The sequence below is a fragment of the Coloeus monedula genome (assembly GCF_965178545.1).
Source record: "Coloeus monedula genome assembly, chromosome: 8".
NCBI classification, from domain to species: domain Eukaryota; kingdom Metazoa; phylum Chordata; class Aves; order Passeriformes; family Corvidae; genus Coloeus; species Coloeus monedula.
The window spans coordinates 9,193,619-9,220,767 of NC_138788.1; the positions used below are offsets into that span (position 1 = coordinate 9,193,619).

The window sequence follows — 27,149 nt, forward strand, 5'->3', positions numbered from 1 at the left end:
TTTGCTGCTTCAAGTGAAAATATTTGGACTTACAAAAGAAATAAAGAAAATGCAATTCTCATCACCATTTTTAATTATAACACTTCTGAAATTCAGGTTTTTGCAATTAATTTCTGCATCTCTGAAGAAGAGCTGCTGCCAGAAATTATTCTTGCACTTTTCCAACCCATAGCTGCACTCACATCTTACACTGCCCAACAGAACACGCTCCACTCTAAGAAGTCAGTTTTTGTAAGTTTTTGTTTCCAGCCAACCAACACCCACACAACAGTAATGCCAGGAGGTAATGCAAGTACTAAGTCTTCCACCTGTTGTCCTCTAAACTGGTGGGCAAACCATTGCCTTTGTTTTCCCTGAATACCAACAAAAGCTTGGTGGATTTGGTACCAGAGTTTCATAGTGACTGCATCAGCCATCCTCTGCTGTTGACATCACACACACACAGAGATACCCAGCAATATAAGAGGGTTATTTCCAGGAATTAAGAATTTCTTGGAAATTTCTGAGACAGTATCACCAAGCACAGGAACCCAGGTGCCTGCCGTTACTACTGGCATTGAATGGCTGCCTGAGCCAGGAGAAGCAAGATAAGTCTGACAATGCAGAAGACTCTGGTGCATAGAAGAGTAGCACATGATGGGATAAACTGGAGACCCAGAAGCAACTGGGACAGGGCCAAGTGAAAACAGAAATGCTAGGAGAGAACATGCATAGAAGACACATGCAGAACGCTACAGTAATAAAAGGGGCTCCACTGGCAGAATGCAACCTCAAAGGTTCAAATTTTTTAGGCAGCAAAGGCTTCCTAAACTCATCCGTAAAATGAAGGCTTAAGCATCTCTTCAGCACTAATCCTGACCACATTAAATTTCATCAGCTTCCATTTACCCAAGTGGCACAGAAGTTGCACAGCACTGACTAGAAGATTTCAACCTCCTGACAAGGGAAACGAGCATTGGCACTGTTCCAGAGACTTTGGCTCACTTGTTTTCAAATTAAAAATGGCATCATCTAAATGCCATCCTTGCACATATGTTTTATAGAAGAACTTTAAGATACTGAAAATTCTAGTAAAAGAAATGGCTACTAAATCCAGTTTTGCAGGAAATTGGTTTAATCCTTGCTAAAATTCCTCAGGGAACCAGAACAAGTAATACCTGACAAACTGCATCTAAGTTTTCTGGGAGTCCAGCTGAGGTCTGTCACAGAAGTATACATACTCAGGTAGAAATAAAAAAAGCTTTTCACAGAATACATGAAATGCAAAACTCAAAACTAAATTCCTCAAAGAACACAGAACCCTAACCCTGCCATCTCAGTGATGGAATCTCGGGGGGTTTTTTTCCATATCAATTTGTTATACAAGTAATACTGTTATTCCCATTTCAATCTCATGCTTGTGATAATCCAAGAGGAACAACCAAAATGAATCTGTAACCAAGGAGGGAGTTTGACAGTGTACAGTATGTTCCTTTCTCCCATATGTTTAATATTATTGTGAAGCTGAAGACTACCACAACACTTAGGTGTGAAAAACCGCAAATTAAATTTAAAACCTGAAGCTGTCTGAGAAGATTCCGTAAGCATCAGCAAAGCGTTGCATCTCATTTTTACCTTTCAGTTCCTAATTTAATACAGCACACCAAGGTACTCCTAAACAGCAAAAAAGTGGCAGTTAACCTCCCCCTTCATTTTGGGGCACCAAAATTTTAAAAACACACAGTACTTCAAAAGTCTTAGCAACTGCACCAGGGAGGTTTTTCCATCTCCAGTAATAAGCAAGGCTGATGGAAAATGTAACCACTAAACTGTTTAGTGTACACCAGGTAGAAAGTCTGGCTTTAAAACTGGATCATCACAATGCATTACTGGAAAACTAAGCCGTGACATTTAGAGGAATACCTCCTCAAAGGATACTTTGTGAAGCCACTGTTCTCACCTCATCAGTGGGTCAATAGCTGTCAGCCCAAACCTTCAATACCAGAAAGCACTGCTAATCACTTCCTAATTGCCCAAAGGTGTACAGGAACAGCAATTCAAATAACTCTGATTTTGAAAATTACAGTATTTATTGGTAGCAACTACTACAGCAGAAGCTGGCATGACTGTAGGAAAAAAAGTATGAGTAAAGTTAGTTCAACTGTGAATTACTAGATATTCTGTAGTCCAAGAGAAGCATGGAACATCTCCTCCCATTTTTAACTGCAGTTAGGCTCTTTTGGGGATCAAATACCAGAATAAGTGTCCCAACTAACTTAAAATCAGCAACAGCATATAACTCCCCATCCCAAGTAAAAGCACCATATACCTAGGAACCATAACAATGTTCTGCAGTAATCATGATTTATTTTCTGTTTAAATCTCTAAAACTTAATTACCAGAGTATAAGAGAACCAATCTAAATGACTGGCATGTCAGTATCAAACGTGAAGCGATAAACATATCTCTTTATACACGCCTCGTGCTTTATTTTATGCTACTTAACAAGACAGAGGTGTCTTCAGCATTGCTGATGAATTAAAAAAAAAACAACAAGAACAAACAAGTAAAACTCCCACTCTTTCCACCAAGCACAATGAGATGTTTTCACACACACACAGATGCATATTACCAAATCTGTAAAACTATACTTAAGTGATGACAATTATTGTTCCAAATAACCTTGGTAAAGTTACCCCTAGAGACAAAATTTCAAGTTCAGACAATGCAAGATATTCAATTTACATAAGGCAATATAGGCAAACATTCAAACAGCAGGAATGTAAGAGCTGTCAAAAGCCCACTGCTTTTTCAGTAACAAACCTTTAAACATTTAACAAGTATGTGTCTCTGCTTATACAGATTAGACTAGATGGATATAAAGATAACATTCTGTTCCTAGCTCATTTTTAAAAAACACTGTAAGCACTCACTTCTTAGACGGAACAAATGTTACTCTATACATCCTACAAAGACAGTAAATGCCTCGTGACTACTGCAAGTAGACAGTGGTACTACCTCCTTCCTTTTCATTTTCAAGATCATGGACAAAATGATGAATGCAATTCTAGACTTGAAAAAACCCACTTTTTTAAAAAAAAGAGAAATTAATTTTTTTAGACATAAGAAACCTACATCCTTCAGCTCAACATCTGAAAATTCTGACATTAAAATGTCTCACATTTCAACTTAATTTTTTCTTTAAGTACCTATAACAATAAAGTTTGACAGAGACTTCTTACTTGACGAGGAAACACTGAAGTTTGGAGAAAAGATAAAACACTCTCTCAACCAAATACTGAAGCTGTAAGAGTTAACAATTCATACCCTGATCCTTCAGGCATAGCATATACCAAAATGGAACCCAAAACAAAGTAATCCTTTAGGAAATCAAACACTCTTCTGGGCAAGAAAACCAAGCAACCATAGTCCATCTATCCTCCAGCCTAGTCCCAGTCTCGCTTTTCTTTCATTTCCATTTAACTTACAAGACTAAGTTACTGGGCTCCAAGTCTGAAAACATAATTTTCAGCTCCATAAAAACCAAATCATCATTAACAATCTAACACTAATTACCTACAGTCAAACATTATATGCTTTTGCTAACAATTCAATGGTAGAGCTGCAGAACCTTATTTGCTATTTTTAAGTTATTTGGAGCACAGAGCAGGATCTTGGGCTGCGAAAACAATGTCTCCTACTGTAAATTTCTATCCTGAACAGATTCGGGGCTCACAGGGCAAAGCTGCCCCACAACTCAAGCATGAGCTCACGCAGCCTCCTTAACAGCGGCCCGTGTGGCCGGGCAGGGGAGAGCACCCGCTGCGGATCACGCACCGCGACATGTGCCAGCTCCATGTGCCGGCTCGGCCCCTCGCTGCTGCCTCCCCAGGGATTAGGGACCCAGCTAAAACCTCGTCTGCCCTGCCACCATGCAGGCAACACAGAGGCAAGGGCACAGATGACACCTGAAACAGCACTGCGTCTTTGAGATCTCTTTTACCACTCTGAGTTTAATCAAAACCAGTTGAATAGCACAAATGTTAGTAGGAAACTGAAAAACACAAAAGGACAATCAATATTAGGCTTGGCATGCTAAAAAAACCATGCCACAAGGTCAAAATACCACATATGCAAAATAAGTGCTTACTTTTTCCTATGTACTCATGGACCAGTTGCCAGTGTTACATGTTAGCCCTACTAACTTGAACTTTGGGTTAGTTTTCTCTCATTTCTAGCATTTGTAATTAAAGCTAAGCAAAGTATCCTCCAAGCTATAAACAAAAGGCACCTGCCTTTCCATAGCCTTTGCAGCATGAACTCTTATGCTCCTTCACTGCTGCGTAAGTAGCTGTACAAGCCTTCATTTTAATACTGAGAGAAACATGATTAATATTCACAGAAAACAAATCTACAATCTTAAACTAGGTTTCTTTTAGTATTGGCCACAGTGCACATAATTCACTGCAAATATTAAAGGTAATCAGAAGCAATGAAATCTTGAGAGCAGGCAGGTGGCATGATGCCAATTTTACATTCTTCTTGATTTCTCTTCCAATAGACACTAAGATGTGGTGGCAAGAAAACAAAACATCAAGAAAAAGAAGGCAGTAAGATTAAACCAACAAAAATTGTACGCAAGGCCTTCAGAGCCCTGCAGCTACTGAGGGCACACACAATTAACAGGCTACAGCTCATGAACAGATCACTGACACAGGATGGAGGGAACAGTCTGTTAAGCTCATTATGAGCTACTGCTCTGCCTGATGTCCCTGAGCTCTCAGAAATATTTATTATGGCTCCATTACATCATCACCAACGGTCTCAAGCATAAAGCTACATCACTTCACTCTGCACCTTGCAGCTGACCAGGTCAAAGGAAAAGAAATCTTTATCAGGTCCTTGCATCACATCTCTCATTTCCAGGAAGAGAGTCCAACTGAGACACATACAATGTCATCTCTGGTTTGATCAGAAAACCAGGAACTGCAAAGAAGTTATGCTTTTTTCCAAATTAGGAAACAAATTTCATTATGCATTGGAAATGAAATGTTTTGATTGGTAAGGAGAAAAGTTACAGACTAAACTCCTTTGCTCCATTTTCTGTCTATGACTGAAGAACTTGGAAACTCAGAAAAAAAAGCCTATGGATATAAAATACACTATTTATGAAATGGGCAAAATTTATTTGAATTGGTCAGTATCCATTGATGCCTATGACATCTTGAAAAGCAGTGCCTGATAGCAGGTATGAACAGAAGGCAGGAAGCATAAGAGTCTCAGAAGATTAGACTCCCAAGACCAGTTTCATCGTTGACATATCTAAAATAGCTAAAACTGTAGAACCACATCCATAGCTATGACTACAAATTCTTAAGTAATTCTGGTTCTTTACTATCTATGAATCAAAATGAATTCCCAACAAGTCTGCATGCAGGTGGGACAGACATTGTATGACTCTGCAGATGTTTTAGGTGGCAGCTTCTTTTGCAGAAAAAGATTCACAGAAAACCCTAAAGTGATGGGAATTAATTTACTGCTGTGACAGCACTATTTTCCTTAAGAATCGTTTGCTTGTCTTGTTTCCTTTCCAGCACCCTAAATATCAAAATTCTAAGGCAATTTATATGAAAAAAATTAATTCGTTTCCTACACAGTCTTGACTAAGTTCTCAGTGACACCACATCTTTGTTTCAGGTAGCTATTCTTCTAAACATAAAGCAGAAGATACATTAGACACCTTCTCTCAAATCACCTGGATGCAGCCTGTCAGTCTGATAACACACTGTTCAGCATCTCCACTAGACCATTATTTTCACTGCCCAAGCCTAGCAAGATTTTCATGTTTTCAGAACGTGCTGCTGGCATGACACCCCCAGTGCTGTGGCTCGGGCCCGGGAATGGCTGAACCCTACCCACTGCATTATTGCTTCTAACCCTGCACCCCTGTTTCTGCCATACAAATTATTCCTCACATACTTTTTTCCACTGGGAAGATGCATGACCAGGAGGCATTCTGAGAAGTTGTGTCACGCTGGTACACTTGACAGCCAGTGTACAACTTTGTAAAGAGTCCCTGTATTTAAATGGAAGTGGAAGCCCTTCACAGGGATGCAAAGCTGACATGGCCACCTTCCCTCTTGTTCAGAAAACATTCACTGAACTAATCCCTTGCCTTTATCTCAGGCAGTATTTTTAATGGTATGACAGATGGTTTTTGAAGTAACAACATACTGTCTTACCCCTTCCTCTTCTAGTTCTTTGGCTAGCAATCACTAGATATTCTTGTATCTCTCATCTTTCATTGTACCTTAAGTCACTGCATCCCTCAATACCACCTTCTTATCAATCTGTACATGTGTACCTGGCCAAACCAAGCACAGTGTGCTCAGCACAACTGCCTTCCCAGCAAACCCTCAGGAGGAAAAACACAATGGGCAGAAGAACTGCTGCACTTCGTAGTACAAGAGTTGTCAGTCTGACATGTGTTCACCTCTCGTGGTAAGTCCAATGAAGACACATTCCTCCTCGCTCCAAGCTCAGAAGGGCATCTGTTGCTCAGAGCAAGAGGAAAAAGCCAGGAATTAACCACTACTAAGTGTCATGGGCAACACGAGGGGCTCACACACACCAGAAACACTTGTTATCACTAACTTTTCTAGGATGAGCTGCTATGGAAAAAAAAAAAAGGCATATAATAACACAGCAGCATTAAAAATTGTCAAAACAAATGTATACTTAGGCTAAGTCAGTTTGAATTAAGACAGTACTCATGAGTATGTCAAAAACCTTTAATAAATACAGTAGCAGTTTCTTAAAAGGCAGTATGAGCCAAGTTTGAACTTGAAGAACATTTTCTGTCCAGTTAATAAGACCTCAGCAGTTTAAGTCTGAAATGGCTTCCTTACCAACTGGTTTCTGCTTGCCTGCATGCTTTGGCCCACTTGAGAGGCATGCACCTTACAGGGTTTTTTCTTCCACAAGCACTGACCAACTGTTTTGAATGCAAAGTTACTTCAGCTTTTTAAACATGAAAACTAAGCAGCAGTCAAAAGTATGACCTTTTAAAAACTAACTGCTCATCGTACAAGTCCATGAAGAAAGAATGATTTTAGAAGTATGGATCGCAAAATTCACTGTTGTATAGGAAAGGACAATTACAGATTAAGGGAAAAAAGTTTCATGTACTCTGTGCATGGACATACATAGTATGAACTGCCCTGTCATTAGGAAAAATATGTTGCAGAGATCAGATTCTTTCCTAAACACTGGGGTCTTTTTTCTGTATTGCCATTTTAGCAAACAAGTATAAACACTGAGAGTTAAACAGAATTTCAATCATTTCAGACTTTTGAAAATCACCCCAGGAAAAAAACCAACAAGCCACCACCACAGAAGTATCAGAGGAAAAAAAACCAAAACAATAATCACACCAGTTTGAACATGTGCTACTGACACAGTAAGAAAACTCTGTATGCAGGGGGAAAGGAGTATCTTCAAAAGGGGAAAACTTACCAAAAAGCAACTAAAGAAGAGAGGAGCTGTGGACAAACCCCAGCTATCTGCATACCCATCATAACTACTGCCATCCAAACAAACCTCGTAACACTGAAATTCTATGGGCACACATATTTTCTGGCAGACCTTTCCCCTTCTCTGCTATCAGTTTCTTAATGCTTTGACCCAGCCAGAGCACAGCTGCAGCCCTTTTTAATCACGGGTGCTGCCAGCTGTCTCCTAAGACTGCCAAATGCTCAGACCTCATTCAGGTTCCCCCAACTCTGCTCCATGTTTGGACAGAAAATGACTAAACTGGAATTCTTTCTCACAAAGTAAATAACTTACATTCCAAAACTCTGCAGAGGAAAAAAGATACTACTCCAGCCTAACTATTATCTTAAATGTCTATGTCAGTGTTAAACACAAAACAGAAGTTTTAGAGCAATTTGAAAGGAATACTCTGACGAATCTGGTGGCCAAATGCAATTACGTAACAAACTTGCATTTGGGAAGTTGAAACTTAACTCTAAAGACAGGGCTCCCCACCCACAGAATCAGGATGCAGAGGCTTTGCACAGTCACTAAGGTACTATCAGGATAGTATGTCAGGAAGACTCGATGACAAACCATCTCCCTTTCTCAAGTGCATCCATTTTCTGCATTTACTCTGCACTCTCTGTGCTTTTCCAGCAACCAACCACAACTAGATTCTGCATCCTGGGCCAAGAAGCAGTTGAGCACAGCCACAGCCCTTTGCTCCTGCATAAGCACAAGAAGAACTGCACTTGCCATTTTGATTTGCTACCTGTAAGTGCACTGGTCCCAAGTGAAAAATGAGGGCATTAAGAACTACCCAGAAAAACAAAAGGATCAAAGAGCAGTCAACAGACAAATGCTCCCTTACAGCACCAAAAGCAAAACTACTGCCAGAACAAAACCTGTTTAAATATCAGTACATAGTAACAAATGGCAAGATGAGGAATAGCTGTTTTCATTATTGCCCTAAATGTTAGGGGGGGAAAAAAATAATAATTTGTTCTTTTAATCTTAAAGAGTCTCAGAGGTCACTGCTGACACAATAACCACAAAATTTGTACTTAACATCACAACACAGCAGAAAGGGACACAATTCCTACGCTGTTCTGTAGTCTGGAAAGGTATTTTAAGCCATTCTATTTCTCCACAGCAAGCAAAACACATTTTCAAGAAATAAATTCATAGGCTCTAAAACAAACCAGACTTAATCCATGCTCAATTGAAATATTTCTCCATTAATGCATGATTAAATACCTAATATTTTCACTTAGAATAAATGTAGAAAAGGAATATTCTCTCATACTCCATGAACAGGAACATGAGGTACGCAGAGATGACAAACATTTATCAACCCAAATGCCTTCTCTGTTGAAGAGCATCAAACCCTTTGACCAGACCCTCCAAAGGCCTGAGTTACAGAGCTCAGCACCGTGCACAAAAGCAAAAGCCAGCAGATCATCACAGCACCCAGAGTCAAAATGCAAGCTCGCACTACAATGCCAGAAGTTATTTCCATAAACTGAAATATCCAGAGTAGGCAAGGTAGATATCCAAAGTGAAACACAGTGATACACAAATATAATTATGAAATGCCATACCAACTCTTAAAATTCATCAAACTTTGACATTAATTTTCATCTGAAAAATTAAATTCAACCTACAAGCTAACAAATATTCTAAAAGAGCAAGCTTAGAAAATTTGCTCTGAAGGCCATGCTTTTATATCAAACCTTGTGTGCAGATAAATACAGTGTGAAATACTATTTGGGTTTATGCCTTGAAGAGTAAGTCTAACAGTCATGAAAAAAAAATAATCCCACCAGACTGTTTCTAAAATCCAAATATTGTTCTGAAGGTTTTCACCGTACCCTACTGTAAGACTCTCTCATAAAAACCTCATTTTCTAATGAGGTAGCTGCATTTTTGCTTTATATGAATTACCAGTGTGATATTTTTCTAATGACACAACTTACTTTCCAGCTACCAAGTTCTCCCTACCTTCACAAAGATGAACTAACAGTAACTATTAATACTGAACAGTCCTTCATTGTTTCAAATTTACCTAAACCCCTATCTGTAAATTACCTGCTACATACAGGATTACTCATAGACACTCTTCAGACAGCATTAAGTCTTGATCAAGCAACATTAGGGTAAGATTATGAGAAGCTTTCCACATTAAGAGCTTCTCAAAGCCTTTACAATGAGATTGGTACAAGCACTAGCTGACGGCTATTAAAAAAAAAAGGAAGACCAGTAAGTTCTACCATTTTAAACAAAAGATACAGATCCTCAACTGCGTTACATGGCTGCACAACTACTAAAACAAACCCCAAAATCAACTGCTTTTTAATACCAAACATTAGCTAAAATTAACTGACAATGCATCATCTTCATTTTAATGCCTAAAGGAATGGCCACTGAGGCAGGGTAGTACAACTGGAGCAGAACTAACTGTACCTCTCAGTCTGTACATAGCCGTGGTAAGTCACATTTTTCAACTCAGTCTAATTCTCAGCATTATCCTACCTAGGTTAAGAATTAAGATACCATGATGGCTCACGCTCTCTGGGAGTCCTGAGACCTTCATTCATGCACTGTCTAGGCAGTATGAGGACAAGGACTAACAAACTGCACTTTAAAACAAATTAACAAACACTTTCTTCAACATCAGTACCAACACAGCCTAGCTTCCCACACCCAGAGATACAGTGCTGTTATGCAGGTTAAGGTTGAGCTCACATTGCAGTCCCCCTTACATTGGGAATATCAACATTCTTCTACCTGCCTGCTTCCCCTCCCAGCCCCCAACCCTTTCTTTCCTCATCAGGAATAGTCAAGCTTGCCGTCTCAAGGATCTATAAGCCCTTTGGACAAATCTGGTTAAGCCTGGCAGAGTTCAAGAGTCACCAGGAAGGGTAAAATTATTACGGGGAGGGCGAGGACATGTAAGCAGCTGACGTGGGTACATACACTATAACACTCCTCCCAAGCCCCTTCTTCCTCCAGAACCCTACCCCAAATCAATCAAACTCTCTGCAGCTTTGAAAGAGCCTCCCCATCAAACTTTACGCAACAGTCACTACAACAAAGAAGCCTTTGAAGTACCTACATTTACACTGGCTGACTATATACCACTATCTCTAATTGCTCAGTGTGCCGAGCAACGTCGAGACAACTTTTATTTATTTTGGATCAGTTTACACACAAGCATAACAGCACCTTAAACCATCCAAGTTTTATTTACACTAACTGACAAAAAGAAACACTATCACCAAGACTGCAGTCTTCAAATAAGGGTAAGGAAACCAAAGACCCTCCTAGCACGTTCTGCAAAGATGCATTCTCAGCTGAATTTCACTTCTGAAGAAAGATACTGAAAGGGTTTTTATCTTCATTTGACTGGGTGTCAACAGAATGTAGTAAGAGTCTGAAAGAACAGAACCATCACATCAAGATCCACCTTGTACTTCTGGCTGAACTGCAATCAGTAACAATTCAGAGAATCCTGCAGGAATAGAATTCCTTCAGTAAACTGTTGTTTAAGTAACCTCCCCCTCAGCACCTAGACCACCACCACATTAAAAAGCTGGATGGACTTATCCACCAAGATGCATCAGCTTCCTTCTGTTCAGAGCTGTGTATTTATGATACACATAGTATTGTCTAGCAAGGAGTTCTAGAATTTAAATAAGCATCAAATTAGTGAGTTTTTCTGTGCTAAATATTGTATTATTTTCCACAGGACTGGAACCAGGAAGTACCAATGCAACTGCTGAAGTCTGTTTCTCTTGGCCTTTCACGCATTATGAATTTTCAGAGCTCTTTCACATTTTCTTCCCACTGCTCTCTCACTTTCTTTTCCAACCTGAAAAATACTGTTCTGACAAAGGTTGTCTACAAGGAAACCATTTCACTATAAAACCTGTTCTACTACAATCTCTCATTAACAACCAAGGAAACTCATTACTATTTCTTCTCCTACCAAATACTGGGGGATGAACTTACTCCACTTCTCATGAAAACTATATTCAAACTTTAAAATCCCGTAAATTTTATTTCCAGAGTGAAGATGAATCATAGTTAGAGACAGCTGCTGAAAATCATATGAAAACAAGAAATATTTTAGCAGCAAAAATAAGATCAAAAGACAACTACCCATCCCACCAGTGTGTCTGTCAAACTACAACTCAAATAAGCATTTCCTGGGTTTTCTTGAATTACATCCCTAACACATGTATTACAAATAACTGAACTGTGCCCATCTTCTACCATTTGGTATCTTCTTGTTTACTGCATTACAACTGAACAACTCCACTCAAGTTTCTGATCCTAGGGTTTACTGTATTTGAGAAATGAAAGTTATGTAAGTTCTTCTCATTAAAATTGATTTTGATAACCCAGAGCAAGTCAGTAGGTGTCATCTTCATCTAGGCATCTAATGTGATCTTCTACCCAACTGTAGAAGCTGTGGTTTAATCAGCCCATTATACAAAAACCTCTCATGAGATATAACATCTGATCTTTTCCAAGAACGACTTGAAGAAAATTACAGTGATGTTCAGCTCTATGGGCCCTGGAAACTCTCCTCTGAAAAGTATTAAGATACCTTACAAACACTCCAGAGCCCAAAAACACCTCCACAAAGAAGTCTGACAGAATTCAGTTTCACAGGTCTGAAGTTTTTTTATGTACATATTGATATAGTTGTGCTAATAATAAACGAAAAAATGTTTGTGCAGCTGAAATTCAGAAACCTACTTTTTCCACCCAAACAACGAAACAAAGCATGTTCTAAGCTGTATCTGCACCTACCTGGCAGTAAACACACACCCGCAATAAATTAAAGCATTCTATTACCACTAACTCATCACTATTCAAAATACATGTTTAAAAACCACAACGGCACTCAGCAATTTTAGAAAAGGAATATTATTATTCAGTTTTAAAGAATAACTGGACTAAGTGGACTAACATACTGCACTGAATCTAAAGCCCTGTATCTCGATCTGCAGGCACACAGATTACAGAGCCAAAGACCTCAGACCTGTGTGTAAAATGCAGAATGCTTCTCAGTGCTTTTAGTTAAACAGAGTATCCTCTACAATTGTTTACAATTAAGAATTGCCCCACAGTTTTATTAGAACACCTAACAATCCCTAGAAAACACACAGTCTAAAGGGAGATTAGCAAAAATCAGAGGAATACAGAAGTACATGGACAGCTGAGCAAACGTACCTGCAGTTACAAGTTTAGCACTACTGCCCTTGCACTCTCCATCTTCCACACTTCTGCTTGTGCTCTTTTCTTTCAAGAGAGGGACAGTATTGTCAAAAGGTATGCACTTACTGGATGCAACATTTTCTCCACTGTCTGGCTGATTAATTCTGCTGTTTGCTTCAAGTAGAGGAGAGAAGTCCTCAGACTGAGCAGCTTCACCCGGTTCCAGCTGAGAGGAGCTTTTAGCCTGTGACACATTCTTTGAAGACACAGGAAGAGATTCTTCATCGCTGTCAAATCCAAATGGATCCTCCGTTACTTCATCTTCAACTTTGGGTTTTTTAGGAACTTCGGAAATATCTGGTTTGACACTGGGCCTCTTCTGTCCTAATTTGGCCATAAAGGTGGTTTCTCCCCATTTTGTACTAAGGGTGGTCCGTTTGTTGGAAAATACTTCATCAAACTTGGAACTGCCATTTCCCCCTTTCCGGCTGTAGGTCTTTCCAAATCGGGATGTCATTTTGGCTCCTGTTTCATATTCTCTGTTGTGAAAGAAAGCAGAAACATCAATTCACCAACCTTCTAGTACAAATGATTGTTACTTCCACCCTTTACCGGGCCAACAAGCACCAGGCATGTACATTCCACACAAGCAACAGATCCATCATCTGCTTCTTTCCAGACTCACTCATTCACATGTGACTGTCATTACGGCAAAAGTTTCTGCATTAACCATCCACTAAAATAAATCAAAATTCAGTTGCTTGCACATTTATAAACCAATGGCACAATGGATCCTTAGGAGAAGTCTGCTAAGAATGGCATTGCTTTGCTTTAATGTTATATTTACAAGTATAGAAAGCACTGTCTTGAGACTTCACGAAACAACTCGGCAGTATTTTCACCACATATGAACATGCAGGTCCCCCCTAGAGCACAGCATTAAAAACCTCTTGCCAGTTAAATACAAAAACTGCCAGAATATTTCAAGTTGCTGTAGATATATTTTAAATACTAACTAATCAGAATGATGACAAATCCATCCCATGTTCTCCTCTCACACTCAGACTCACTTAGCAAGTGTTTTACTTGATAACATGATGTGGCTTTTGCCATCTGCATCAGTCCTGGTCAGGACTGGCACGCAGCAATCCCCCAGGAGTAAATCTGACTCATCAAGGGGCAGGAACAGAGGAACTGCTCAATTGATTTCTAAGAACATGGAGGACACCCTAAGCAGGCCAGTGTAAGCCATTACTGTTCACTGGCCCTTACGAGCACAGCCACCTCACAGATAGCTCGCTCAGAAGAGCAGAAGTTTAAAATTAACAGATTAAACAGGAACACATTTAAGAGCTCCTTGCATGTGTCTTCTACTTTTGTTTAAACCAAGAAGGAAGACAGGCCACCTGGGGATCTTTTACCCAAAACACATACTTCAACTACCAGACAAATGACAACATAAACCCCAAACCCTCATATCTGTTTTGTGAACCACTGTTTCTCTCTTTTTGGCCCAAACACAGATAGGAAATTGCAATTCCTTACAGTCAGCCTGAATCTAATCAAGCCCATCTTTCTCTCTTAAATTCCTCTCCATCCTGGAAAAAAGTGTATTTAAAAAGACAAAGAGTTATTTAAGCTAAAGAACCAAATAAATCTAACTTTTAAAGTGTTAACTAACTTTATATAAAGTATATGAAAAATGGCAGTTAAGATAATTTTTAATGAACTTTTCATGACCTATTTGTTCAATGCAACTGTTTTTATTATTATTCCCCTGAATATGTGGTATACTGTCTTTCCTATTTTAGTTTTCATCTCAAGAGTCACAGTCTCTCAACCTGAAGTGCCAGTCTTGCTTCTGCCAAAATTGCGGGACTGCTTTCCAGAAATGTCCCTCTATCACTTCATTCTAGAAAGACTGTCTCACTAATAATAGTCTCCCTCTATTAGACCAGACCAACCTTCACTTATCATACAAACTAAGCAATTAATGGGGAGAAAATCCATGCAGAAAATTTTAAGTGAATTAAAATGATCAAATTTGAACTTTAGAAGTTTACCAGGTAGATGGTAATGCAATGCAGAAGAGCAACAGGACAGAACACCCACTTTGGGAAAGGCTCCTCTCCCCAGCAGTCCAGCCAAAGGAAGGTAAAGGCAAGTGCTTAGCTACTGAGCAGAACTCTGCTGCAAAAGCCCACTATGCAGAGGGCTCCTGGCTGCTCCTAGTAGACAGCGTTCTTTAACCCCATCTCCTCTTTTCCCCACACACATCACTGCCAAACTTCTTTATTCCTCCCCTGTAGGTAGCTCAAATTTTCTATTTTTTATCTACACATACTTTAGAAAGCAAACAGCAAACTAAATCTAAATTACCAGTTTTATTTTGCTGATGCTTGTAAATATTTGTAATAGTAACCAAAATATTTTAGACCAGAAAGGCCAAGTTTTTGAGGGATAGAAGCTAAAGTAAAATATGTATTAATATCTCATGTTGTTTCTATACAATTTACAGGAAAGAAAAAACTACCTCACTCACCCCAGCACATTCTCCTACACTAAATCCTCAAGACTCAAATAAATATAATAAGCATTATAAAAAGTTCTCCAAGTATTTTTGACACCACATTTCCAGCCTATGTAAAGATAACGACAGATTTAAATTATGGCTTGTGGCTTGTAGTCCCAAAGAGAAGATTCCTGCAATCAAGAGCAGTTCATTTTCAGAAAGTAGAACCCCATTTTCCTATTTATAAATTTTAAAATTAAGACCATCTCATTAGAAGTTTTAAATCAAAATATCAAAACCCAAATTAATACTCAGTATGATGTGCATAGGTTAAAAGACCAGTATAAGGAAAATACAAATATGCCATGCTATAGACTCGTATCTTAGATGGAGATTAAATTTAAAGACATAAAGAGATGCCTCCTTACATGAGAGCATGGACAGAACAAGATTTTTACTCTTTACTTACAATTTCCTCTTGATTTTTCACTCAGAGGGAAGTAAAACACTTGGTCAGTTTCACTCTGTTTCCACTCCCTGCCTCCCTCTCCTGCATTGTGCTGCACCATTTGGAGCAGTGCAAGCAATGTAAATACAAGTAAAAACCCGAAACACAGGTCTCCCGCATTTCCCAGCGCTAACTCGGCGGATCAGCTGGAGACAAAAAACCCGGTAATTCCCCAGGAAGCCCATCAGCCACCCCTACGCATCGCTCCTCTCTACACCGCTCCTCTTACATAATCAAAGACAAGAAAAATAGGTTAAATGCACGGAGGCAGAAGGAGCTGATGAAATCCCACGGTGACAGTTTCTTTTTTTCTCCCTCCCCCTGCGGCGGGGGGGTGCGAGCGGAACCGGGTCACCCCACCGCTCCCTGATGTCATTTCCCTTCCCGCCCGGCCGCCTCCCCCGCCCCGCCGCACCACCGGCCCACATTACACAAGTGCCCGGGGCAGCCGCGGCCCGGCCGGGCAATGCAGCCCGCGGAGCCGCACCCCCCCGCCCCAGCCCGCACTTCACCCCCGTGCGAACTCCCGCCCCACAACTTCGCGACGGGCCGGGGGCGGCGGCCCCACACGCCCCTCCAGGCGGGACAGCGCCGGTGGCCGCGGCGGCTCCTGCCCGCGGGGTGCGGGGCCCGCTCCGCGGCCCGCAGAGCCCCCGCCGCCCCCTTACCCGGCACCCACCTCGGCGTCAGCGGTGGCGGCGGGTGCCGGGCGTGGGCCCGGCCGATGTGGCTCCGGCCGCGGGTTCGGGCCGCCGATGCGCCACCTGCGAAAGGCGCTTAGCCGGCGGGACGCCTCCGCCTCTCCGGCAGCGGGACCCTCCCGGAGTGTCGCGGGCGTCAGGGACCCCGGCGCCGCCTCCTCCGGCGCCGCTTCCTCCGCGCCGGGATTATCGCCGCGCTCGGGACGGGCCCCGGGACCATCTCTCCGCCATTTGCCCCCGCTCCTTCCTGCCGTCACCGCGCGCGCCCCGCCCGCCGCCGCCGCGGCCAATCGCCGCGCGCCTCGCTCAGCCGCCCGCGCCGCCTCCGCGCCTGCGCCCGTCCGCGCGGTGCCCGGCGGGAGTTGTAGTTTGCGCCGCGGCGCGGGCCCTGGCGGGCCCCGGCACGGCCCCCGGAGCCGGCGGGCGGGTCCCCGCGGCGAGGCGCCCCCAGCCGGGACGGGACGGGGAGCCCGGCCTGGAGGGACCCGCCGCCTCCCCGCGGCCGCCTCCGCCCGGGCCCGCGCGGAGGCTCTGAAGGCGTGGCCAGCGGGGCCCGCCGCGGGCAGTCCCGACCGGCCCCACCCCGATGGCGCTCGGGCCCAGGTGGGTCCCCGGGCACGTCGAAGGGTCTCGGAGCAGCCGGGCCACAGCGGCCCGGCTGGAGCCGGGGAAGGTCAGAACCCTGCCCGGGAGTTCGGGAAGGCAGCAGGCACTGAAGCAGCCCTGCGTGGACTCCATTAAAAGTTTGCGGTGCCTCGTCCAGGGCACGCGAGCCCCTCGCGCTCACGGCCGCGCTTGGCTGGTACTCACAGTGGGTGCACAGTGCCCGGCCTTCACATCCGCTCCAGGGAGGAAACATGCTCTGCAGAGAGGGCCCGCGGAACGCACTCGGTGCACGCTGTGAAATTGTGGCTTTCACATGCTCCCACTTCCACAAGCTGTTACATCCACCCACATGCGTTAGATTTATGCACACCTTTGAGGCTTTAATTAATGATACACACTGTGCAGATTAAAAAAACGCTCCACAAAGATTGTGTCATGCAACAAATACATATGGGCATCAAACAGTCACCAAATCCAACATTTTACATTCTGTAGGCAGTATTTAATAAAATCCTTGTAGAATAGAAAATTAAGGATGCATGACCAGAAAAGCATTTAAAAACAACCTCATACAGATGTAGTTTGGTCATTTTTCAGAGGAGTGAGGATCTCAGAAAAGTCAAATGAAACTACACCCGTGGTATCTAAAATGGCTTCGCAACACGTGCTCATACTCAAGCTGTCATTTGAGGCTTTACAGTACAAGTCCCAAATGCAGAACAACAGAATTAAAGACAAAATCTAAAAGGCTGATTTCACGGCACAGAAGAGGTTAGAGCTGTCTCAGGACCTCTAGGTTTTTTCTTAATTTTATATTTACTTTACCCAATGCAAAATCACTGCCTTTCAGTAAGAAGATGCAAGGCTATGGTTTTGTTTAGTGATCCTGAGAGTAAATCTGGCCTTTCCCTGATCCCTACTGATGTGTTGGAGCTTTCAGGCATTACTTCTGTAGCACAAACATGCTGTGAACGGGCTCTCCAAAGCCAGTATACAACTGGTGCTGCTGGAGAAAGCGGAGATAAAAACAACTGGGCCTTGCAATGAGAAGTACAAGCTTCATTTGGAATATGGTTGAGGTTTGTGCTGTGTTTCAGACAAAGTTTACGAGCTCATCTGTATCTCACTAACTGACTCAGTTATTGAAGGGCCACCAAAAAACAGGTGACAAACTTTAAAATTCATAATTTGACTATAGAAAGTGAGAATATTGTTCTCCTGGGAGTATTCTTGATCAGAGCTACTAATTAGCTCATTTAAAGTCTAAGAGTAAAATGGATATCTAAACCTGTTTGAGTTTGCATGGTCTTATTTGGTGACTAACTGATCTGTTACACAAAGAGGAAAACACTACTGTGAGAGCTCAAAACACTGAGGCTCAGAGAAGTTCTTTACAACATAAAAGTTTGTCCTGAGAAACAGAAAAAGTTAAGAATATGGCCAGAGTAAGGAAGTGACATCAAGAAAACGTTAGGAAATAGTTTCTATTTTGAAATGAAGTTAGAAGAGTTAAAATTAAATGTTTCCAGTGTAAAGCCTGGGCTACCTAAGTCACTTACACAGTAATGTAGAGAATTTTACAGTCTAATGATAGTAAGTGGATGTCATTTGAAAGCTTTTACACACCTTATACCCCTGGGCTGGCTTCATATATCCAGCAGTATTTCCAGTCTTTGCAGAAACCCCACACAGAGTAATCCAAACCACTGCAGATCCATGGTCATGAGGGAATTTCCCATGACTAACAGAGGATAAATTAAACTCATTTGTGTGCTGCCTGTTCTATCTTGGGTACCAGCAGAAGTCTGTAGTGAAGCCTTTTACTAAGATGATGACGGAAAAACAAACCTCGTTGTGTTCAAGAACATCAGAGATGTGCCAGTTCTACTGCCCCAACATACTTCAGCTACTTTGAAAATTTGACACCCTGTATCTTAGTAAGCTTGGTGATTAACATGTTAAGCTTTGCTATTTCCATTTTCATCTGGCTCACATCAAATATGCAAGTACCATGGCAGAGCAAATAAAAGCCAAATCCCATCTGTGTTTGGCAGTAGGTATGTTTAATTCTCAGAGTGGCATTTAATAGGCATTTTATGCTTCTTGAAATTATATTACTGATAGTTGCAATCTCCCTTCACACAACACCCCCCCCCCCCCCCCCCCGAAACAAAACACCAACCACACAAATCCTTTCACAAAAAAAGCAATCCATGAAATACTCCAGTTTGGCATTTTTCTCCATGAGAACAGCAGTGGGAGATAAGCAGCCATCTTCAAACTGTAGGTTTTCTACCTTAAAAGTTTTTTGAGAAAGCCAAAGTGAATCCTACAGCTTCCCATTACTGCCCACCCCCCACACCCCCCAGGAGAAACCATCAACTTTGCTATTTATAATAAAGTCAGAAAGCCCTGAAAAACACAGCTCAAATGCATCAACTGTACAGATAAAAGAGATAAAAGCATAATAGCAGAAGGAACATATAGGAGGGACGGAACAGTTACTTGGATTCATTTAATCTTAATACACTCTAGAACCCTCTCAGTTCTCATTCTGAGGTTCTGTGCCAGGACCTGTGTGGGGGGAACAACAGAATTTTCCAAATGAGCTGCAGCCTAGTACAGAGCCTTTCAAAAACATTAAAATGTTTTAAATTGTTTCAGTTTCTTCCAAAAGAAAAGGGAGGCAATGCAGTAGGAAAACAAGGTTTCCCATGCAGCAGATACACTTGGGGCTGATGAAGACAGTCATATCCTTCCAGAAGCTGTCAGGAAGGTTTCTCAGTGCTGCCTCATGGACAAAGCACAGCATTTGACGGTAATATCAGCTTGAGGCTACAGGTTTTAAAAGGACAGTAGGTATCCTTTATGTCAGGTACATGAATTAACAGTATAATATATATAACACCCTTGCTCCAGTCCTTTTCCCACAAAAAGGGAATAAGACCATAATCCACTGCCCTGTTTCCCTGTGAAGCACTACCCAAGAAGGAAAGAGTAGCTCACAGGAAGGCTCTCCCCATTACTCCTCATGCCCAGACAGCTCTCCTCACAACTGTGAAAGTCTCTCAGTTCACTTCTTATCTTCTCCTCTGCCTCTTCCCTGTTCCTCTGCATCTTAGCCTAGTCACTGTTTGCCTTCCAAGTTCTGAACTTCCTATGGTATTTCCTTCCTTACCTCTTGTCCAGGTGGGAACGGATGGGGGGTGAAGAGGATGTCCTGCTGCACTCACAGCTGCTGCAGTGCTTTCATGTCCCAATTAGCACCACTTACAATGCTAAACATATTGGTGCTTTTTGCTTTTCTTTTCAAAATGTCACCCTGCTCCTGTTGCTGTCCTTCAAATGTGACAGGCACACACGGGTGAGAGCACACAGGCCTTTGCCATTTCGATTCACTGGGGTGAGAATTTCCTCTTTGCTATTTGCACAGCAAAGGTGAGGGGAGGGTAGAGAGACACATGAAGTAACTAATTACCATATTTTAGTCAACTTCTCCAAAAGCAGTGACTTAGACTTTAGTATGGCCGTTAACATGCTGCAGGAAGGGCAGCAACACCACCCCCAGCAGCCACACAGGACTGGGCAAGAACAGCAGGGTTGTACTGAGAGCTGCAGCAGCTGCTCAGCGCAGAGGTGGTGGATTCCAGGTGCTCACCAAAGCCACTCTGTCACTGCTCTCCTCAGCTGGGCAGGGGACAAAGGCTCATGGGTTGAGAAAAGCGCAGGAAGAGATCTCTCACCAATTACTGTCACAGGCAAAACAGAATTTACTTGGGAAGATTAGTTAAATTTATTACCAAACCAAGTCAGAGTAGGATAATGAGAAATGAAACTAAAATCTTTAAACACCTTCTCTGCACCGTCTCTCTTTGCAGGCTTAACTTTGTTACCAATTTTCTTTACTTCTGCCCACCTCTCCCATACTCTTACTCCTCTCTCCGGCTGCATTTGGGCACTCTTCTTCCCTTTCTTAAACCTGTTATCCGAGAGGTGCTACCACCAACACTGTTGGACTCAGCCTTGGCCAGTGGTGGGTCCATCTTGCAGTCAACTGGAATTGGCTGTATCGGACACAAGGGAAGCTTCTGGCAGCTTCTCACAGAAGCCACCCCTGCTACCAAAACCTTGCCATACAAACCCAACAAAGCAAACACTAAAGCAGAATGCACAGGGGCAGGAAAGACGAGAGATCTGCAATCCAGTGTACAGCAAAGTATGATTTCTGTCAGGAATACAGCTTTTCTTAGTGAGGTATTTCCAATGGATAATGTACCGCTAATTTCTGATGCTGAACCCTGAGAAGAAGGACTGAAAGGCACTCAAACAAGGGATTTTTATACAGCTTTGGATAATAATTTTCTGTAGCTGCCTCCTCATATGTGGAGGTCAAGCCAAGGCATTAAGTTTAGTAACTGGAAGGTTGAAATGAGCTCTGCTGGACAGAACAAAGGAACGCTTATATGTGTGCAGCAAAGGGCCAGTTCTCCACGATTTAAAAAAACAAATTCCCTGGATCATGGCATTACTGAATCAGACCCAGACAGCAGAAAAAGTTGTGCTACTCCATCTTCTCTCTGGCCTGCACACCCATCTGTTGCAATCATGTGAGTGGCAGCATCGTCCCTGTAATGTCAGAGCCTCTGGAAAGACTCGTTTTACTCGACGAACCAACAGCAGTCATTCACCTACGGCTAATTCTCAGTGGTTTTCTGTGCAGCTTTTTTCCCTAAGTGATCAGTCTGTAAGTCTACTGGAAAAACCTGTGGTGAAACACTAGTGAGAAAGCACAAAGTAGCTTTCACCTTGATATAATCATCAAGGTCAGAACTTTATTCTGCTATGCAGTATATTCTCAGCAAGCTCTGCTGAGAAAGTAACCACCTGTGTTGTTTCCCACTGAAGATTTTATGATGTGCCAACATGATTCAGGAAAAAAACAACCAAAACAAAGGCATTTGTAGTAAGGATGCAGCCTCACTTTAAAATCCACACAGAAAGTCTAGGTTCCTCTGTCCTTTGAGCAAAGCAAGTTCCCATTGTTTTATAAGGAATAAAAGGGTGCTGTCCCTCTCAAATACCTGAGATCTCTTGCAGCCTTGTAGGACAACCAGATTGAATACCAACCTTTCCTTCTTCCTGAATTTTTTTGGTCTACTTTTAAGATATTACTGTTTCACATCTTTGTAGCAACAGCCCTTAAGGAAAGCTACCAAAGTGCACCAACACAGTGCTCGTTGGGGCAAGAAAACATGGGAACCCAACAAGAAATTGGTTCTTATAACAAGCGCATTGGTGCAACTGTCATTGTCCTATTCTATTCCTCCTCCAGCAATAGGGAGCAGCCATTTCTGTTCCTTATTTTGCTACTTTGCTTCCTTCATCTTTTATAAAGGGCAGGTATATGACCAACACTTCGTCTGCCTTTGTTCTCTTAGTTTTGATAATTGGGTCTGCATATGGCTCTCATGTGCAGATGCTGTAAAATTACCTTTTGAGTTTTAATTTATGAAAGTTTTGTTTTCACCTTTGTATTTTCCAAGTACTTGCTTCTACTTTTTAGAAAGAGGCCAGTAACGAAGCACTTCTACAGCAGTTACAAACCATTAAACACCAGCAATATCACATCAACAAATCTGTTGGTGCACTAGAACCAGGATGTGTGGCCACTGAGGATTGTGAGCAATGCTACCAAGGACAGCAACATCAACTACAATTGGAAAAGAAAATCCACAGAGAATTAAAACTCGTGCAACTAATGAGGTCTGGATGGACGTGTCCCTGAACATCATGACAGAATTAATGTACTAGCTAGCAAATTAAGCTGATAAAATGAAAATTGAAAAAAAAATTAAATGAAGATTTCCTCATGGGAATGTAGGAGGCAACAAAATATCAGTTAGTAACTTCATTAGTTTCCTGCCAGAATACAGCCCTGAACAAATTACTTTCACCTTTACTCAGATTACAATGCAGCACCACGAAGAAAGCTGCAATGCCTGTTGCACAAGACCCTGCTACATCCAGGGCCTTACACTGTACCAGTTTTGCAAACCTGTTCACACTTCAGGTTCCCTGCATATGATACAACCATGGCCCATGCAATGAGCAAAGATCACACCACAGCATGATAGAGAGCCTGTTAATGAGTGGCAGCAGAGTACACTCAGAAAAGTAGCTAATGATAAAAAAAGGCTAAAAACATCTGTGCATTGACTGGTTCTTTAGACATGTCATGGAAATGACTCATTACTGGATCAGCCACATCTAAGGGCAACAGAGCAGGCAGTGCATTTACAGTCCAAAACCACATTATTATTTTAATAACACACTGGCCTGCAGGCAGTCTCCTTATGCTATACTTCTCTGTTGGATATGTGACCTTGAAATTTTGAGATGAATGTTTGTGCAGCACAGTCTTTTTTTGTTTTTTTGGTAAACATTTGAAAGAAATTGGAGGACTTATTGATGCAAGAGTTTAGGCTCAAACTAAGATGCTTTGACTGACTCAAAATGTCTCCACAGTGGTTTTTTCAAAGAATAAGCCTTGTACCATGGCTGAGGGAAAACAAAATATAATTCCCCTCTTATCTTTTAGTGCATGACCAAGTGGCTTGAACAACATGCCAGTGTCTACTTGGTGCTTTTTTGTGCCTTTCAGATATTTAGGCATACTTGAAAGCTCATCTCAATCAAAATACTTTTGCTGATCAGCTGTCAAGCAAACAGACAGCAGACAAGAACTACAGTTCATTCAAAAGGAAAAAATCATTCCATAATCTACTTTAGCTCAATCCTAAGAAGTCTTCATCAGCACAGTGCTGTGTCTTATAATGCAAGGTATAGGAAATTTTGCTCCTTAAATGCTTTCTCAGTCTTGCAGAGAGCTGTTTTGTGGCTGACAAGTCCCTCCTGTCCCATTCAGTTCCCAGACTCTAATTTTCAACACAGGTCCCAAAAAAAGAGAGAAAAAAGTAGTATTTAGGTCTTTTGGCTTGATTTTCCATTTTCTCCCCGCCACCAAATGCAGGATTGGGCAAGGGCTGAGTAATCATACAGGCACTGTTAAGTGGTGTCATCTTTGTATAAAATAGTCACTTTGGTCATTATCAGCTTGGACCAGATTCAGGCATGCTGCAGAGGAAAAAACCAATCAGAAATCTTTCTCAAACCATTGAATTATCCACCAACAGTTTTAAGAGGCTAAGATAGGAAAAAACAGCTGAAAAAGCATTGATCACAGTTCTTCATTTTTATTGTATGTACATCAGCATGTACAAATACTGAATGTTCCTCTATGAAATAAAGGTTCGGTTAAGCAGAAATATGTTTTAAAGCAGTAATAGCTCTCTGCTGGACTCCAGTGACACCTACTGGTAAATAAAGAAGTTACCAAACGTTTCTTGAACACGCAGCAGCATTAATTTATGCACCTGCCCTTAGGATCACTAATAAATTTTTGGCAGCTCAGGCTATGAACCACGCTACAATTGGGTGTTAGAGTTAATGAAACAGTGTATTTATTTTTCAAAACTGGATTTTGACTCTGATTAATAACTACTTGAAACTGCATTTTTATCACTCTGAAGGTATTGTCAAGTCATTTTGGTAATGGCAGCTGTAGATTAAGATAGGCCAGTGCGTTTTTGGCTTGCTGGAGTACACTGGGACATATTTCCAATTTTACTCTTAGTATTTCATTAATATAACTATAGTCAAAAAGTAAATAATTTAATACCTCTCCATATGGTTTCAGGTGCATTCCTTTTAGGACAGATTCCAAAAAATGAAAGTCTCCTCAGTAGCACAACTGACTGGGCTCACGGCTTTTCTTCTGACACCTCCTTGATGTTTGTAATGCTGAACTGGTCTGCCACAGCTGTGTTAGTCTAGCAGGTCATACAGATAGTTCTGACTATAACTTCAACCAGCACTTTAAGAGAATAAATACCAATAAATTCCCTAAGTGACAGTTTTGGGACCAGAATTCCAATAAAACCTCACCTGATGCAAGGCTTTACCCACAGAAAATGGATGCAATATGCATGATGTACACTCAGACACCTCAGTTGCCAGCTGGGACAAGCAGAAGCAACACAACAAGGAAAAGCAGTACTACAGCTCTGGGCACCAGACTCATCTCTCTATCTACATTGGGCTCCATTGTGTAAACTAGTTCTGTGTATGGACATGAACATTGCTGTTTGAGACAATCTGGGACTGAGGGACTCCTTATGCAATTGACATAGAAATAACCTCTGCAAGTTTTCCAAACCACAGTCTTGCCAAACAGCTGGCAATAACCATGACTGGTAGAGCTCTAGCCATCCCCAATGCATTAGGAAAATTTGCCCTTACTACCCCTGGCAGGCTGAGAATCATCTTAGTTTCATCTCTAACACTGAGGTACTTTCAGATATGGCTGAACAAACCATGAAGTTTTTACCTCTTTGTCCTGCAAATCCTTCCTTTGAGGAACTGAAGCTTCCTGTCCAAAAGTCTATTTTGGTTAAGTCTGACAGCCTCCAGTGCAAACTGTCCCAAGACTACAAAAATGCTCTGTTATGGAGTGGTGAGGCCACCTGGCAATGAACACCCACCACCCAAATCAGCTCAACTCTCAAAGTATCAACCCAGGCATCTCAGAACAAAGAAAGCACAGAATTTTTTTTTTTTTTCTTTTGAGTACCAAAGTTTAAGTTGAAAAATCGCTTCTGACAGAACACATCAGCCAGATTTGCACAGGCAGGAATACTGTTATAGGTTACTGGAAAGCAGACAGATAGGAGCAAGGCAATTTGGTTTTATGGTAGAATATTTGCCAATTAAATGCTTTTCCCAGTACTCAATAACAAAACTTCTAAGCTGGACTATAAAGACAACAATTTCTAAAGGAAATGTAGAAACATTTTTAGAAGTCAGGCTATAAACCTGCTAAGCAATAGTTCAATATTGATTTTACAAACATGTCCATAATAATGGGTTTACAAACCTGTGTACATAATTAGAATAGGTAGATACTAGAGAAATTGCAGTATGTTGCAACTTCAAGATCTGCTCAAAGAATGTGTTGTTTTGGGGTTTTTTTAAACATGATGCATTAAACTTTATCAGAGCAGAACTATGCATGATCCTATGGAAATCAGATGCCCAGATGTCACTCCCTGGCACTCTGCATTCAGGCCCTGGGTTAACCACGACTTCTGTGAAGTGCATAGTGTTGACAAACTGATAGGAAGCTATCATGGTGACAAGCAAATGCATATAAAAAGGTACACATAGAAAGAACCATCCCATAAAAATCAGAATTTGTACCTTGGCTAAACAGAGATTCACAAAATATAATCATTATACAAGGATTGAAGCTTCTAGTAAATTAGATGTTAATTTCTCCACATGTAGAACAAAAATATTTAAATGAAATTGAAGAAAATCCATCCAGTCCTTTGTCAAAGATAAGTGGAAAGCTTTCCTTGGCAAATGAGGGAAGCCAAGTAACCTGTTTCCAAGTTTCCATTCAAACCCAGTAGTTTACATTTCTCATTATTTAAAAAAGACAAGCTCAAAGCTATCTTTTATGTGAACAGATGCTGTGCTGTCTTCTTGAAGCTGCAGGCTTAGAGGCAGATTTTTCATGCAGCTGCAGAATGAAGTCAACAAGCCCACTCTGTTCCACAGTTGCTATTCAGAACCTTTTGGGCAGCAATGAAAGAAGATCACATCAATTTCATGCTGGTTTTGCTGCTCTACAAAGATATGAGCAGCAGACAGAGACACGAATCATGCCTAGATTGCAGGGGAGAAAAATGTGTCAAACTCCTCAGGAAAACAAGGTATGGAAATTTAATCAAGTACAACTTTTACAGATACTTTTTACTTCAGGGTACTTTTGGTGCTACAGCACTGTTTCTGTAGCAGCCTCTACTCTGGCTGAGTTACAGACAATGGGCTCCATGTGCAATTAAGTACCATGAGTAGGGGCCCTGGATCCTGACTAGAATAGATTTGACAGACATTGGCCTCTGTTCCCATCAGCAGCATTTCCCTTGTGGCCCATGTATATTCTCACCATTGTGCTCTGCAT

General features: G+C 41.6%; 1 protein-coding gene across 5 annotated transcripts in view; it reads right to left on the reverse strand.

Moving 5' to 3' along the window:
- Positions 1-27,149, reverse strand: part of WAPL (WAPL cohesin release factor) — a 137,712-nt gene that overhangs the window by 48,532 nt on the left and 62,031 nt on the right. For 2 of the 5 annotated variants that reach the window (XM_082286060.1, XM_082286056.1), the window contains exons 1-2: positions 16,438-16,706; positions 12,754-13,277 (exon numbers count right to left, since the gene is read on the reverse strand). In XM_082286060.1, coding sequence (XP_082142186.1) covers positions 12,754-13,255 — 502 coding nt within the window. In that variant the 5' untranslated portion in view covers positions 13,256-13,277; positions 16,438-16,706. Of the gene's footprint in view, positions 1-12,753; positions 13,278-15,719; positions 15,823-16,437; positions 16,707-27,149 lie in introns of those variants that run through there. The other 3 variants (XM_082286059.1, XM_082286058.1, XM_082286057.1) reach the window with 3 other exon arrangements.